The sequence below is a fragment of the Alosa alosa genome, chromosome 17 (assembly GCF_017589495.1).
Source record: "Alosa alosa isolate M-15738 ecotype Scorff River chromosome 17, AALO_Geno_1.1, whole genome shotgun sequence".
Classification (NCBI taxonomy): Eukaryota; Metazoa; Chordata; class Actinopteri; order Clupeiformes; family Clupeidae; genus Alosa; species Alosa alosa.
The window spans coordinates 15,223,228-15,240,727 of NC_063205.1; the positions used below are offsets into that span (position 1 = coordinate 15,223,228).

At 45.4% G+C, this 17,500-nt stretch overlaps 1 protein-coding gene across 1 annotated transcript in view; it reads left to right on the top strand.

The window, feature by feature from the left end:
• The window catches only part of anks1b (ankyrin repeat and sterile alpha motif domain containing 1B), a 253,036-nt gene that overhangs the window by 146,646 nt on the left and 88,890 nt on the right, over positions 1–17,500 (top strand). Inside the window, exon 12 of the mRNA XM_048268812.1 lies at positions 7,907–8,105. Within this exon, the coding sequence (XP_048124769.1) occupies positions 7,907–8,105 (199 nt within the window). The remainder of the gene's footprint in view (positions 1–7,906; positions 8,106–17,500) is intronic.

Below are 17,500 nucleotides of genomic sequence, written 5' to 3' on the forward strand. Positions count from 1 at the left end.
ACTCACCACATTTAACCAGGGCCTTTCAGAGTCCAGCCCAGGGTCACCTTGAAAGCACACACATAGACACACACACACACACACACATCCATTCTACTGAGATATAACACCTGGGTTAAAGGCCTTCCAACTCAACACAGAACGTCGTTACGTTAATTACAACCCGTCCTTTGAATTCACCTTACCCTGACCAAGTATGACTCACACAGCGTTCTTATAGGTTAACGTTCCACGCTAACAATCAACATAATTTGCACACTCACACACCTGCTTAGCATAGATTAGCATGGACATGCTTTAGTGATGTGGTTGGATGGAGATGGGTCGGGAGAGGAGGACAGGGGAGGCGTGGAGGACAGGGGCTGGGAACGGAGAGTGATGGAGCGGATAAGGACTCTTAAAGTCTCCTCTCTTATCTGTCAAAAAGGAAACTGACAAAGATTACACAACCCCACAGACACAAGCGGACACATACACCAGTGTTGCGCGGTCTGCCCGAAATTAAGCGGTTGCCCGCGGATGACCGTGGTCACCCGCGGTTATGAGTCATAAACAAAATATTTTAATGATATTCGGGTCATTTGCGGACGGGTCAGTTAAAATTAATTAAATATATATTTTCTACAAATAGGCCTACTTAGAAAATCACGAGAAGGCTAGCATCAATACAGTAAAGCATCAATACAGTAAAGTCAACCGTATAGAAGCTGAAGACGCGAGTTAAAATAATAAAGACACCCCTTAAGGGAAAGCGATATAGGCTATGGGAAATCTTGGGAAAAGTTCTTAAAGAAGATGACAGTAGTACAAGTTATGGTCTATAGGCCTACTTCTTGCGAAGCCATTTAAAAAGTAGCCTATGACAGCCAAAACAGGCAGCCTGCAGGAATAAATGTTATGGCACAGACTACATCCATATCTACCGTATGTATGGGTTCAAGCAGATGCATAAAAGTTACCTTAGTTCGTTGTGTTTGTGACTTTAAACAGTGGATGTGCTTTAGTAAAGCTTTGTGCTTCATTCGGCATTATAAACCAGTTCTTAAGCTAACGTTTTGACCAGCAATGTATCTCTCTTGCCTACCTTGCCTCACCATTTCTGTTTTCGAAAGAAAGATGTATGTAAGATGTCCATGGCCTTCAAATCTTATCCTAGTGTTCTAATCCTTGGTGGTTATGCGATGCGTGCTTGCGCCTTATTCTCATTCTCTCCTGCCAAATGTCCTGCATGCCTACTGCGGTACTTCTACTGCATAAAGTTTCAAGCAAATAAATTAGTTTGATTTACAGAAATGGCCTACTGTCACACTGCATGCAGGCTATAAACCAAAAGCACACCTTTTGTAAATAAGCTGGTCGGATCGCGGGTCGGGTATAATTTTGTCCTAATTAATATTCGCGGTCCGAGTTGCGGTTGGGTTGATTAAAATATCGGGAGACCGCGGGCCGCTTGTGACCAAACCCGCGCAACACTGACATACACAACACCAAACCAAACAAGCAAAACACAATCAGAACCAAACGGAGAGGAGATGACGGGGGACATGACAGTTGATGACTAGAGGAGTGGAGTGGAAAAGAGAGGAGGTGGGAAGATACTGGTGGAGAGGACAGGAGAGGAGTGCAGAGGAGGAGGAGGAGGAGGAGAGCAGAGGTGATGAGAACAGAGGAGGAGGTAATTGGAGGAAAGCAGAGGAGGTGAGGCAAGGATAACAGAGGAAGAGGGGAAGAGAGCAGAGGAGAAGGTGAACAGAGGAGGAGGTAATTAGAGGAGAACAGAGGAGGAGGTGAAGAGAGCAGAGGAAGTGAAGAGAACAGAGGAGGTGAAGAGGAGAGGAGGAGGTGGGGAGAACAGAGGAGGAGGTGAAGAGAACAGAGGAGGTTATGAGAACAGAGGAGGAGGTGAAGAGAACAGATGCAGAGGAGAACAGAGAAGGTGAAGAGAACAGATAAGGAGGTGAGGAGAACAGAGGAGGAGGTGAAGAAAACACAGGAGGAGGTGAGGAGAACAGAGGAGGAGGTAAAGAGAACAGAAGAGGTGAGGAGAACAGAGGAGGAGGTGAAGAGAACACAGGAGGAGGTGAGGCCTGGTCTCCTTTGCTATTGCTACAGCTGGAACCCTGGAGCCCGGTGTATTAATTAGTATAATTACTATCCATAAATTAGCACATAATTCCTCACCCTGCATTGAATAATGGGCCTTGGTAATAAGCAAGCCATTAGCACGCACACACACACAGGTTCACACAGAGGTTCATCCTCACAAAAGCAAGTAAGCACACACACACACACACACACACACACACACACGCACGCAGACACAGATTCATGCAACATTAGCATCCAGTTTCCTTCAGGCTTTCATTTCTACATCGTAAGGTGTGTGTGTGTGTGTGTGTGTGTGTGTGTGTGTGTGTGTGTGTGTGTGTGTGTGTGTGTGTGTCTGTGTGTGTGTCTGTGTCTGTGTGTGTGTGTGTGTGTGTGTGTGTGTGTGTGTGTGTCTGTGTCTGTGTGTTGAGTCAACTGAGAAGGAGAGTGTTGCATCTGCTTGGTTCTTTATTGCAGGAGCAGATTGTGTGTTTGTGTGTGTTTCTATTTGTGTGTGTGTATGTGTATGTGTTTGTGTTTGTGTGTTTTTTGTGTCTGTATGTTTGTGTGTGTTTGTGTTGTTCCTGTGGTGCACGTGTGTACTGATGTGTGAGGTTAACAAAGGTGGCAAAATATTTGTGTGTGGGTGAGCCTGAGGCATTGTATGGTGTGTGTGTGTGTGTGTGTGTGTGTGTGTGTACAGGCATAGGGTAGGCTAAACAGAATTTCATTACCATCTACACAGACATCACTTTGAACACAATCGGTTTGTGTGTTTGCATGTGTGTGTGTGTGTGTGTGTGTGTGTGTGTGTGTGTGTGTGTCTGTGTGTGTGTGTGTGTACAGGCATAGGGTAGGCTAAACAGAATTTCATTACCATCTACACAGACATCACTTTGAACACAATCGGTTTGTGTGTTTGCATGTGTGTGTGTGTGTGTGTGTGTGTGTGTGTGTGTGTGTGTGTGTGTGTGTGTGTGCGTGTGTGTGTCTGTGTGTGTGTGTCTGTGTACAGGCATAGGGTAAGCTAAACAGAATTTCATTACCATCTACACAGACATCACTTTGAACACACTCGTGTGTGTGTGTGTGTGTGTGTGTGTGTGTGTGTGTGTGTGTGTGTGTGTGTGTGTGTGTGTGTGTGTGCAAGCATTGTCTACAGCTTCAGTAAGTAGGCGTCACTTGCCTTCAGTGTGAACACACTCACTCTTGTGTGGGCAGTGTGTGTGCGTGTGCGTGTGTGTGTGTGTGTGTGTGTGTGTGTGTGTGTGTGTGACAGGTTCATTAACACCCTTCATAGCGAGCGATAAGCATTTCTGAAACGTGGGTGCGATCTTAATGAGATGTGTTTCCCTAATAAGAAACGGAAACAGAACAGACTCACACACACACACACACACACACACACAGTACCTGCATGCACAAAGCACGTCAGTACTGCAGCAGGCAGCAATAGTGTTATCACACACACACACAGACACACATCTGTTGATCTTTAGTCCCATATTCTCCTGAGCAAGTGTATGTGTGTGTGTATGTGTGTGCATGTGTGTGTGTGTGTTTCTGACTGGTGTTCTGACACGCACACGCACACGTGTGAGTGTGCGCGTGTGATTGTGCGTGTGCGTGTGTATTTGTATCCTCTTTTAGAAGCTCAGGGACCACAGCCTCCAACATGTGTATGAGAGAATGGCTCATATTATATCTATTAAGCCAGAGACAAAATCTGACCACATGTCAACTTGGAAAGCCATTTCAGAGCAATAGACACATCTCCTTCAAATGATCAGTCAGTTTAGGTCAGTTCAGTTTATCTCTATGGCCGGAACTCAGAAAAACATTGCATTCAGAAAAACAAACCTACAACACAGCCATGACACATAACATAGCATTCAGAGAAGAGAGCGTTGGTGCAGATGCAGCAGGAGCATTCTATCAGTGCAGCGTGAGGGTGCTCTCTCCATCAGTGGTGTCAGCCCATACTGTTTTCCCACCAGTCAGAAAGCAGCTGCTTGTCTCTTAAGCTGCCATTTTGAAGTTGAGACAATATGCTGTTGTGTCCCTCCTTCCCTCCTGGTCTCTCTCTCCCTCTCCTTCTCTCTATCCCTTCTTTATTCTGCTCTCCTCATCATTTGCATCCTGCACTACCCCCCCATGTTTCTTTCTCCTACTACTGCATCTATTCTCTCTCTCTCTCTCTCTCTCTCTCTCTCTCTCTCTCTCTCTCTCCTTTCCCGAGCTGTAGAGTGTGTGTTAAGAGGGAAGTGCTTGTCTGGAGTGCACTACTGTTGCTGCGTTTAGCCTGAGCGGCCTCACTTCAGAGGACACCATACACCATCTCCATACAGCCTTCGTCCCCTACACTGCCCTGCCGACCTTGACCTTCAGCTCCAACAGGTCGGGTCTGGTCGCCCTGACGACCGGCTCTCAGCATCCTCCTCCCCCACCTCACCACCACCAACGCATTCCTCTGATCCTCCCTCTAGAGTTGCCGCAACAACCTTGAGCTTTGCGGAGAGGACTACACATACCTCAAATGTGTGGGATGCACAAGCAAATGCCCTTGTACTACACACACACACACACACACACACACACCAAATGCCCTTGTACTACGCACACACACCAAATGTCCTTGTACTACACACACACACCAAATGTCCTTGTACTACACACACACACCAAATGCCCTTGTACTCCACACACACCAAATGCCCTTGTACTACACACACACACACACACACACACACACACACACACACAAACACACACACACACACACCAAATGCCCTTGTACTACACACACACACCAAATGGCCTTGTACTACACACACACCAAATGCCCTGTGTGTGTGTGTGTGTGTGTGTGTGTGTGTGTGTTTGTGTGTGTGTGTGTGTGTGTGTGTGTGTGTGTGTGTGTGTGTGCGTGCGTGTACAACCCCCATCCACCCAGACCCACTTCCTCCCTGCTGTGTTGCACGTCCTGTATGTAGTCTCAGTGCTGTTCTTCCTCAGGCGTCTCATACCCGAGCAGGCTATTATATAAGCAAATAAATATGCAGCAAACATGCCTGAAACCACAAGTTTCTCACCTCTATGTTTTATCTTGTTTAAATAACAAAGAGGTCATTGATCTTTATCTCACATACACCAGAGATGTGTGTCCACACACACAAACACACACACACACACACACACACACACACACACACACACACACACACACACACACACACGTGTGGTTGTTGATTCAGAAGCAGTCTGGCCTCAGGCTGTATGGGGTATTTGGTCCTCGCTCAGCTGGAAGTACCTTTGGTGTGTGTGTACGTGTGTATGTATGCATGTTTGGAGGGTTGCATAATGTCTGTATGTTTATGTCTTATACATACATCTCTATTCAATGTCAGAGTAGATTAGTAGTTCTACAAGGTGAGAGGGCAGTAAAGTAGAAAGGAGATGTATGCATGCCCATGGACACACAGCAGATCTGTGTGTGTGTGTGTGTGTGTGTGTGTGTTCTATGTATTCTTCAAGCACTGTTTGACTGATAGAGTGATGCTGAAATATGCCTTACAGTGTTTAGGATTCTTAGGAAACACACACACACACACACACACACACACACACACACACACACACACACACACACACACACACACACACACACACAGAAAGAGACTCTAATTACTGAAGTATTTTGGACTCCAGTGATGCAACAGGAAGAACAGATGATCCTTATGTAAGGCATCCTGCTGTTATGCAAGTCATTTTTCACCTCTCTCTCTCTCTCTCTCTCTCTCTCCCTCTCCTTTTCACTTCTCACTACCTCTCTCCCATCTCTCACTCACTGGCTCTCTCTCTCTCTCTCTCTCTCTCTCTCATTCTTCTTCTTTCATTCTCTCTGCCTCCTCCTCTCCCGCTCTCTACCTCTTTGCTATGTGAGCAGTAGGATAGTGACACATCCATATCATTACAGCCAGAGGAACCCCACAGACTTCTCCAACAGCAGACAAGCTATTTTAAACACTGAAAAGATGATGGCATACGTTTGTGGACACAATCTGTCTATCAGGCATGTGTGTAGTGTGAAACCACTCGATGATGTGTGTGTGTGTGTGTGTGTGTGTGTGTGTGTGTGTGTGTGTGTGTGTGTGTGTGTGTGTGTGTGTGTTTGTGTGTGTGTCTGTTTGTGTGTGTGTGTTTGTGTGTGTGTTTGTGTGTGTGTTTGTCTGTGTGTTTGTGTGTGTGTGTGTGTGTGTGTGTGTGTGTGTGTGTGTGTGTGTGTGTGTGTGTGTGTGTGTGTGTGTGTGTGTGTGTTGAGACTGCAGGTAGGTCAGTGCTGTGGTAGCAGAGAAGGCCTAAGGCTGCTTGGTCTCTGGTTGGGTTTGACGCAGAAGGAACTGGTTCACAATAAATATGAGCTTGCTGCATAAAGTGCTCTATCTGTCTGTCTGTCTATCTGTCTGTCTGTCTGTCTGTCTGTCTGTCTGTCTGTCTGTCTGTCTATCTATCTATCTATCTATCTATCTACTGTACTGTCTATTTGTCTATCTGCTATGAGGAAAGAGAGAGAGAGTGTGTGTGTGTGTGTGTGTGTGTATTTGTATCAATGTTGGTAAGGTTTTGTAAATACCAGTGCTCTTCTCCCAGAGTGACTCAACCAGTCTGTACATCCCTGTGTGTGTGTGTGTGTGTGTGTGTGTGAGAGAGAGAGAGAGAGTGTGTGTGTGTGTGTGTGTGTGTGTTTTTAGTCATCCATACGTTCCCTTCACGGCTGCCGATGTCAGAGACGTCAGTTGTGTTTGCGGAGCCGCGTCTGTGCCACAGCAAGACAGGCTTTCGGAAAACACGAGCCCCCACACTCTCCTCCTCGTCCCCAGGTCTTTGTTCGGGTGTCTGAGGGTGGCTCAGTGAAAGTCCTGAAATCCAGAGAGGTGCCTCAAGCATTCCCATCAGAGGGGCTGCTATCCGTTCCGGAAAACAAACAAAATGAGCACAGATAAACTCGGATAAATACGGATAAACGACTGACGAAACCCACCATGTTTTCTTCCCCCCCTGTAATCACAAAATGATTTGCTGTTCCACGGGGCAACCAGTCAGAGTTGTTATTGTTTGTTTATTGTGATTTCATTTATTTATTTATCTTTTTCGTTCATTCGTCAAACATACAAGGGGGTTTAAAAGTGTCGTCTCAAATCTGCAGTGTTCCTGCTGTCAACTTAAGTACAGATATCAGGTTGGACTCCGAGAAAGACAGTGTGAGTATTAACAGCGGGACTCCCTCTCCTTCAAATGACTTGCATCGTTTCCCTGTGCTGCTGAGAGAGGGAGAGAGAGAGCACTGTGGGCCCTCTCCTTTGGAAATGAGGGCTGATTATGCAGGTCTATTACAGACCAGAGACGGAATGACCTTAGCAGAGCCGCATGAAGGCCTTGTGTGTGTGTGTGTGTGTGTGTGTGTGTGTGTGTGTCTGTCTGTCTGTCTGTCTGTCTGTCTGTCTGTTTGTTTATCTGTGTCCCCTTGATTTCCATTTGCTTTGGAACAGTCAAGGTTGCCACTTCTCTCACTCTTTTAAACAAGGTCTCACTTCTGAATCATACTGAGCCAGTGAATGCTAGAACAGTAGCCAGCCATGGTCCCTGTCCTTCACATTTACTTTTCTTCTTCCTGCTCCCTGATACCATCCATGGTATCCCCCCTTTATCCTCCTCCTCCTCCTCCTCATCCTACTCCTCATCGTACTCTTCCTCCTCCTCTTCCTCCTCATCCTCCCTGATGTCTGATGTCTGATCTTTTCTCCCCATCTCCCTACAGCCCAAGCAGCGTACCTCGTCCAGCCAGGATGCCCAGCAGCCCAAGCATCCCCCACCGCCGGTGCCCAACCCTGGCTACGACCCGTCGGAGGTGAGCTCGTCCCTGGGCTACGCCAGCTTCAGCACCAGCCCCCCCGCCAGCCCACCAGTCAGCCCCGCCAACTACTCCGTCTGCTCTGCGGAGGACTGCGCCCTGCCAGGTGAGCCCCACCGCCACCAGCCGTCACCCGGCCACCACCTGTCCACCCGGGAGTCTGACCTTCCCCTCACTGCCTCGTTCTCTGCTCTCTCTCTCTCTTTTTCTTCCTCCCTGTGTCTCTGCTCTCTCTCTCTTTTTCTCCTCCCTGTGTCTCTGTTCTCTCTCTCTCTTTCTCCTCCCTGTGTCTCAAATCACTTCACTGCTCTCTCCCCAGTGGGACGTTATTCTCAGCAGTCCGCCCACTCTGTCTGATGCCCATCTGTCTGATGCTTCCTGTCGTCCGCTTGACATCCCCTCATTGTGTTCCTCTGATGCACCTCCTAAGCTCTGGGTCTCTGCTCTGGCCACATCTACCTTCCTCTCCTTTTCTTTATTTCTTTCTTTCTCTCATTCTTCCCATTCTACCTTCACCCCTCTTTCTTTCTGTTTGTTCTTCTCTATCCCACACCTTTTTTCTCCTGCTATATGTCTCTGTATCTCCCTCTGTCCTGTACATCTCCGGATCTCTCTCTCCTTCTATTCTACCCTTCTCTCTCCTTTGTTCACTCCCTGTCTGTCTTAATCTCCCACACTCCTCTTTCTTAGTGTCCTCCCTTTCTTTCTCTCTCCTCCCTCCCTCCCTCTCTCTCTCCCTGCCTCATTTGAACGCTCTGACCATGTCATCCTTGTGATTCCCTTCTGATCCTCCTAATGAACATGGGAGTCTTCTCAGAGGTCCTCCTTGTGCCTTTGTAAGGAGCAAGGCTGGAGAGGAAAGCAGCTTGGTATTGCTCCTCACACCAAGGCTCAGTTAAAGCTACAGTCTGCTGTTGTCACTCAAAACACGTTTGTATCAACCTCAGCCACTGTCCTCACTACCTATCAGTTTTGTATGTCCTCGCAATAAGACATTACATTATTTATGGTATATTATTGAATGAATGAATGAATGAATGAAGCTTTATTGTCATTGTAGCAAATGTAAAATGAAATTAGAGCTCAGCTCTGTATGGTGCCACAACACGACACAAGAACAAAACATGTGTACAAAATACACATAATAAACACACAATAAATATGGCTAAAAAAGGATAAAAAGATGAAGTGTGAGCAGCTGGCAACTGTGTAAGGGCTAAAGTGCATCTGGGAGTCATATATTGTGCCAGGGATGAAGTCACAAGTGAGTATATTTCAACCAATCGTCTGTGATTTGATTGGCAGTTCAGTATAAATGTCAACAAACTTTCACTTGGACCGCACCTTGATATCGGCCAACATTTTGGACTGTACTTGTAGGTCAGAATAAAAGAGGTTCAGGTAGTCCCTGTGAAGATCTTCTGGGTCTTTATACCTTTGAAACGCGGTGACTGATGTTACTGTGTCTGGTCACGTCAGCACAGTCTTGCGTTTGATTTGACGTTGATTGGCTTTGCTGCTCAGTTCCAGATCACTGGAGGATTTTATCTCTCACTCACACACCTCTACTTGCACACTCACTCACACACGCTTACACACACACACACACACAGACACACACACACAGACACACACACACACACACACATATATATACAGAGCATACACAGACACACTCATGCACATCCACACACATTCATACACAGACACAGAGACACACACACACACTTGCACTGATTGAAACAGACCTGCGGGAGGCGAGGTGTGTGAGCATCCATCTGATTTTGATGCACAACCTGTTCCTACTCCATGCTCCCTGCTGCCTTCTATCCTCCCTGCTCCCACCTCCTCACACACACACACACGCACGCACGCACACACACACACACACACACACACACACACACAGACACACACACACACACACACACACACACACACACACTCCACTCTCCTACTTCTCCTGTTCTCCAACCCCTCTAAGACCCCCCTCCACACACACACACACACACACACACACACCCCTGCTGCTTCTAATAACTCTGTTGCAAATGTGTGTAATTTATACATCAAACCTGCTACACCTGGCACATTTTCCAGAGGTGTCATTCAATAGAAGTGTTGCTTGATGATGCTCCTGTGCAGTATGACTTTAGGAGGAGCATTCACTTTGGAAAAAAGCGTCTGCTATGAGCCAAAGACATAAACGTAAACAAAAACAAAAACAAATTACCGGTGTGCTGATAGTGAGATACTTCCTGCCTTGACTAGATCTTGCCATTGTGTGCTTTAATTATGTACTTACCTCCTCCTGAGCCATCCTCTCACTACGGCGGTTGCCCAGCAGACAGGGAATATGTGATGCAGTTAGAATTATGTAATGTTCCTGTAAATAGAGGTTCTGACCGTGTCTGATGCAGATGTTCTCATGTGAGAATGCTATAAAAAGTTGTGCAACATAATTCTAAAACATTTTGAATTTTAAGTCTATGTTGAAATTTGAAACCTATGCATTTATTTATTGTTTAAATTGACTTTGAGTAGCAGACAAATTGTAGGGGTAAGATACAAACTTGAACTTTGAATTTGATGCATGAACTTCAGATGAAAGAAAACCTCTGCCAATTGGCGTGACATTGAATCACATACAGATGGTTTTTATTTAATGTTTCGGGTCATCCACACATCCACACATGTTTCATAATCAGCTCTGTTCTCACTTCCCCCGTGTCATTTTCCTCTGGTGGGTCGTCCGGGGGCGGGTGGCCTGGAGTGCTCTGTACCTGTGGCAGATCCTGACACCGACACCTGCCTTGGAGCGGGAGGCGGTAGTCTTGGCGACGGTGGTTATGACGACAGTGTGGATGGGGAGACCTGTCAGGATCAGTCCGGTCGTCTGGTGCTTAGCCCACGACCCTTCTGCCACCCCTAACCCCCCACCAGTGAGGAGAGGGGGGAGATGCTGGGGTAAAATGAGGGAGGGAGAGAGAGGGAGGAAAAGGAGGGAGGGAGAGAGAGGGAGGAAGAGAGAGGGAGAATAGGAGATAAAGAGAGACAGATGGATAGAAATATGCAGAAGAAATACAGCATCAATCAAGTGGTATACAAATGTGAAAAGCCCTCTCTATTGCCAGTTTTTGCAGATGTCCCCTCTTGGTCACTGTTGCAAGGTGGCAGCACAATATGGCGGACTGGCTCCATAGAGGACCACACGCTCCCAATGCAGAATCAAAGGCCTCATTCTAAGCCAACGGAATATAAAAGTAATTACACCCCAATGAAAGTCTCATTTACCATAACATATTTACTGTACCATACTAAATTTAACTTTTGTTAATAGATTGACTGCAATCCTATACGCTATAGCTTTAACCAAGAGACAGGAGAAAGGAGAGGCAGGAGAGGCTGTGAGAGGCAGACAAATATATTGTTTAATGTAGGGAACAGGCACTAAGGGATAGCACAATTGAATGTGTTCAAAAGAGGGTGAGAGAGTAGAAGACCAAGCGAAAGAGAAAATGAGAGAGAAAACCTATGAATAGGCTGCAAATAGATAACCGCAGCATTATTCTTAGGTAACCAGCTTTTTGAAACCAGCATTTCGCTAAGTAATGAATTTGTCTTTTTTTATTGTGCAAGATTGCAAAGCCTTTATAGTGTGTTTTCCCTGTAGCGTTTGTTATTATGAAAGTGCAGAGAGCTTCAGTAGGTAAGCCCAACACGGCTTCAGAAATCAGATGAACAGCCAAGAGACAGTGTCCCAGGATTAAAACTGAGCATTTGGCTTCATTCAAACAGTCTGTCTCACTAATAAAGTACCGTATGGTACACTTATTCGGCATCAATATTTCAGATGGCTTTATAATCAGGCTCCTGTCACTAAGCACATGCAGGTCCTCTGCTGGTGTGCTGTTATATTTGTTCCTTTCATCTCTCTCTCTCACTCTCTCTCGCATTGCATCCGCCTTTTTTCTCAAACTTGCCTTTGTTATGTGATTTCAGCCCACACAGAAGGCAATCGACTTCCTTCATTTTAGCCAAAGAGTATCTATCTACTCCATTCCTCCTCTCTCTTTCTCTATTAATTTGTCCTCCCTCTCTCTCTCTCTCTCTCTCTCTCATTCTCATCTCTCCCTTTCCCTCCCTGTCTACTTTTTTTGTCTCTCTGACTTCCTGTCTTTCTTAAGTCCAGAAGATGATACATCTTTCTCTCTCCCTCTCTCTCCCTCCCTCCCTCTCTCTCTCCCCTCATCACTGATAAGCGTGTGTAGTTCTCCCTTCTGACCCCGATGGTGAGTGTATCAGGAGCATCTGATTGCAGGAGTGAGCCGGCCGGCTGGCTGGGCCGAGGGCTTTTTGATGGTGAGGTGGAGCTTTAGTTGGACGGTCCTATCTCCCCCTAACAGAGCGACATACTCCGCTGGCTAGTGTTACAGGGGTTAGGCAGGTAATGGGAGTCTGCGGCGTTACCCAGGATGCATCTCTGCCGAGGTCCAAGGGCCGGGGCTGGGGGCTTTGATCCGATCTCGCCGAGCCGCGGGGCTTTGAAGGGGAGAGAGAGTGGGCTGTGTCTGCCTGCTGCTCGCAAAAGCCGACACTGCAGGAGTGTGTGGAACTGCCGAAGTTAGGAAGTGTGTCTGTGTGTGTGTGTGTGTGTGTGTGTGTGTGTGTGTGTGTGTGTGTGTGTGTGTGTGTGTGTGTGCACGCGCCAGTGTGTGTTAGTGTGTGTTTGTGTGTGTGACAAGAGAGAGAGAGAGAGAGATTGCATGTGTGTAAGTGTAATTAGAATAGGTGGAGCCTCTGAGTGAGTTTCCATTTGTGTCATTGGTGGTTGCTTACCTAACTGGACACTGGATACTGACGTTAACTGCACACAATGAACTGCCTCTATTTCACTGGGCTTTCTCTCTCAGCACGCTCTCTCAATTCAATTCAATTCAATTCAATTCAAGGTAGCTTTATTGGCATGACAAATATTTCTTTGCATTGCCAAAGCAGGACATCAAACAAGCTCTCTCTCTCTCTTTCTCTCTCTCTCTCTCTCTCTCTCTCTCTCTACATCTCTTCTCTCTTGCATTCACTCTCTTCTCTTCTCCATCTCCATCTCTACTTTCCAAATCTCTGTCTTCTCTTCCTCTCTTTTTTCTCCTCCTCCCGTTCGATTTTCTTCTTATTAGCTTTATGAAGTCCATTGTGTTGTTGCCTTGGCAACTGCCAGTGGATGAGAAAGTCATAGTTATGTTTGAGATGGCTTACATTTATAGCTGGGTAATTTAAGAGACTGAGAAGGAAAGAGTGAGGGAAGGAGAGAGAGAGAGAGTGAGAGAGTGAGAGAGAGATGTTAATATGGAAAAAGAGAAGTCGAGGTAGTGGAGAAAGTCTTTCTCTTTCCTCCGGTAAACCATAAAAGGTTTCCTTGCTTCCTGTGTCAAGCAAGTCAGTCAGACACACACACACACACACACTTACACACACCAACACACACACATGCATAGACATATATAGACAGGCCCGGAGTGGGTAATCGGGAGAATCGGGAGAATTCCCGGTGGGCCGCTTCACTTTTGGGCCGGTCGAGGGATTGGAGAAAAATATTGGCATTTGTCACGTTAATCTATCTTCTCTTAAAGTTGGCTACACACGTTCCCATTCTATGCCTAACACCGCAGCCTCTGCATGGGTTGTTCTCCCCTCCCAAGAAGAGTTAATTGGTTGGGTCCATATAGCCCGTCATTCCTAAAACGTTTTCTCAGATACCAGCCGGGCCGGCCCTACCGTATAAGCTTCAGGGAGGATGGATGACATGGTAGAAAGATGCCATGAGGGACTGAAAAGGCCAGGTAAAAAAGGCGAAAAGTATTGGAGGGAAATCCTGCCAAATGCACCATGCTTCCAATTTTTTTTGAAGAGGACAGACATAAGTGGCAACTGGTAAAGAGAGATAGCCATGATTATAACGGCGTAATTGGGCTAATAACCTACTGGACGTTGTAGCGTTGTCAACCTATTCGCAGGTAACATATTAAATGAATTAAAATATTAGCATTTTGGTATCATCCAATATGGCTATTCATACAGTGCAGTAGCCTATAGGCCTAAAAACAAAAGTAGCCTGAGCAGCAGATCAGCCAGTCCCCCACTGGAAATTGATGAGCCCGAAATTAACTATGACTATAGGGACAAGTAGAAAGTATAATAGAGTTAACCATATGAATTAAAGTTATTTTATGGAAGAAAGAACAGTAGGCTATGACAGCAGTAGGCTACATGATCAACCTATATGGCTTGTTTGCTCAGAAGTGGGTGTAGTTAAGGAGCAAATCACCAAACAACAACATGATAGCTGACCCATGCAGAAAAAAACATGTAAACAATACAGTAGTTCAATATGCCTCTTAGTGGAATTGTGGGATACATTTTAAATGCTTTATTTCTTCCTTCCTGTTTTTGTTAACTTATCAACCTATCCTTGTGGAATAGTGGAATATTAGCCTATAATAAAAACTACAGGATAGTAAGAGCTGAAATGTTGCCTTATTTATCCAATTTCCACCTTGGGCCTGAAACTCCCGGGCTGAAAAGTGGCCCCACTCCGGCCCTGTATATAGATATGTGACACATATAGCTATATGACAATAACACACATGCATGCATACACACATGCACACATACACATTGTGGCAGATCTTAGACATTACCTCGTGGATGTAATAGCAGTAATCTATCCAGCAATCAACCCCCCCACACACACACACACACACACGCACACACTTACCCCACAGCATATAAGCATAGCCACCTGTGTAGGTGTTGCTGTGAATTGCGGAGGTCTATATATAGCTGAGCTGTGCTGGAGTGGTCTAGGGAGGGTGCACAGTATTGATGTGGGACTGCATGGTGCTGTTTCAGCTTCCAGCAGTGAGAGTGAGAGGAGGACTAGAGACAAGACCCCACATGAACCCACACAATAAACAGCAACACAACCACACTATTGAACTTAAGATTCTTTAACGCTGTGATGTTGTTTTTGACTCGACATTGGAAGAACCACGTCACATTTAGTTAAATGAGGTGTGTGTGTGTGTGTGTGTGTGTGTGTGTGTGTGTGTGTGTGTGTGTGTGTGTGTGTGTGTGTGTGTGTGTATGTGTGTGTGTATGTGTGGGTGGGTGGGTGGATGTGTGTTTGTGTGTGTGTATGTGTTTATTGCACATACTTGAACACAATTGCTACAGTCTGAAGGAGCTTTAAATTATGGTAAAAGGCACATTATGCACTCTAGAAACACAGAAAATAGGGTGCTAAATATGGTTTACATTGTGATCACAATAAATAGAATTGCTTTCAGTAATAACGATAGTTTTAAAAGTACATTTAACAGTTCATTTCAGTTAATTCAGTGAAAGGACTCCTTAAATCAAATCTATACAGACTACTACCATCATGAACTACTCGGAGAGGGCAAAGGTTTGTTTCTGATATATTCGGATAGACTGATTACCAATTTAGTAATTGGTAATGTAGACTATCATTGATTTTCCTGTTCTTCAGGGAGATACTATTAATTGACCGATATAATGATCTCAGACGTTCATTTTCTGCATGAATGAACTAATGTGAGACTATGAGACTAGTATGAAGTTGGGAATCAAGCCAGACACCCAAGTATTTAAATACATTTCATTCCTCAAGGGGTCATACTGAAAAATGTATCGACCCATTATTGGCTTGATGCCAAAGATCAACTCGAGAGGCAAACAAGATACAATAACATACTATGTAGAACCACCTGCTGAATGAACAAGATACAAGAAGTGTGTGTGTGTGTGTGTGTGTGTGTGTGTGTGTGTGTGTGTGTGTGTGTGTGTGTGTGTGTGTACTGTTTACACCCGTAGAGCTTCCACTTGTTTATCTAGGATGCCGGAAGCAAGCACAAACAGGAAATGACCTCATTAGCACTGATGAGCCGGAACTGTGTGAAGTGCAGAGTAAAGAGGAAAAACGTGTTTACGAGAATAACACACAGCATTAGCAACGTCCTCTGAAAGCTTCATTTTGCTCCCTTATTTTGCTTATGTCTCCTTACTCACCAACACATTCTCTCTCTCTCTCTGTTGTTCTCTCTCTTTTTTTCTCACTCTCTCTCTCTTTCTCTCTCTGTCTGTCCATTTTCTGTTCCGTTCTATTTGCCTCTCTCACCTCGTACACACTCTGATGCTGAGGAACGCTCTTCTCCCTCTTGAGCTTCCATGAAAAGCTGGGTGGTGGAAATATGACTGAACAATCATGTGCACTTAGAATTCATTATCTGTGTCCTGAGTTGACCCTGCGAAGGAGGGGATGGGCCACAGTCAGTCCGCAGATTTGACTCGTTTTAAAGCAGCACTATGCATTTTAGAGTTACAGATTTGACTCGTTTTAAAGCAGCACTATGCATTTTAGAGTAACAGATTTGACTCGTTGTAAAGCAACACTATGCATTTTAGAGTAACAGATTTGACTCGTTTTAAAGCAGCACTGGTCATTTAAAGCAACAGGCTTGAGTTATTTTAAAGGCATTCTGTGCAAGTTTTATACCTAATATAACAGTTTCATATCAGTAATTTTGTTGGCAAATGATAAGAGGGAGAATCGTCTGCATATAGCTGGCAGCGCCCTGCAGGTGGAGAACCAGCCTTACAATTGGGCTGTAGGCACCCCAGTGGCATCTCACGAGAATTGTTAAACATCACCTGGTCAGTAGATATGGATTTTTGGACATTGTCTTCGCCTGTTGCTGGTCCTTCAGTTCAAAACAAATGCCAATGCACAAGGTAAAATATACTCCATGACTCTAGGGAAGCCCATTAAAAAATACCTGGAACTGCATTGTACAGTATACTTTTAAAGCAGCACTACACATTTTAAAGCAAGAGACGAGTCATTTTAAACATATGCATTTTAAAGCAACATATTTTAGTTGTTTTAAAGCAACACTACATACATGTAGTACACAAATGTATACATTATTGTCTTTTTGTCATTATCACATTTGAGCAAAGCCAAACCAAGTGAATATCAACCAACCAACCAACCAACTAACCTCCTGCACTTGACCTTTCTTCACAATCCATAACTGTAGGACACTCTCAATTCCTCAGTCAGGATATATCAGTCACACGTACAGCAGCAGGCAGGGCTGAAGTGGGACATCTAATTTTACCAGAAAATTACAAGTTCCAGCGGCCCTTTGGGGGTACTTCAGGAGAAAGATTAGGCCTGTGACTGGAAGACTCACCAATTCCAATTAACAAAGGCAGAGGAAAGCCACAAGCCAAGCTAGCCTCTACCACATGTCAACAGTGACAAGCCCTGTAAATGTGCACCTTCTCTCCTGTGCCTGGAGGCAGCAAAGCTAGAGGAGTTATTCCAGATGGGCAAGAACAAGGTAGGCAATCGGTGTCCTTGTCAGAACGTTAGACTGCATTACAGCTGTTTAAAGCCAGACGTCACAGTACACTAGA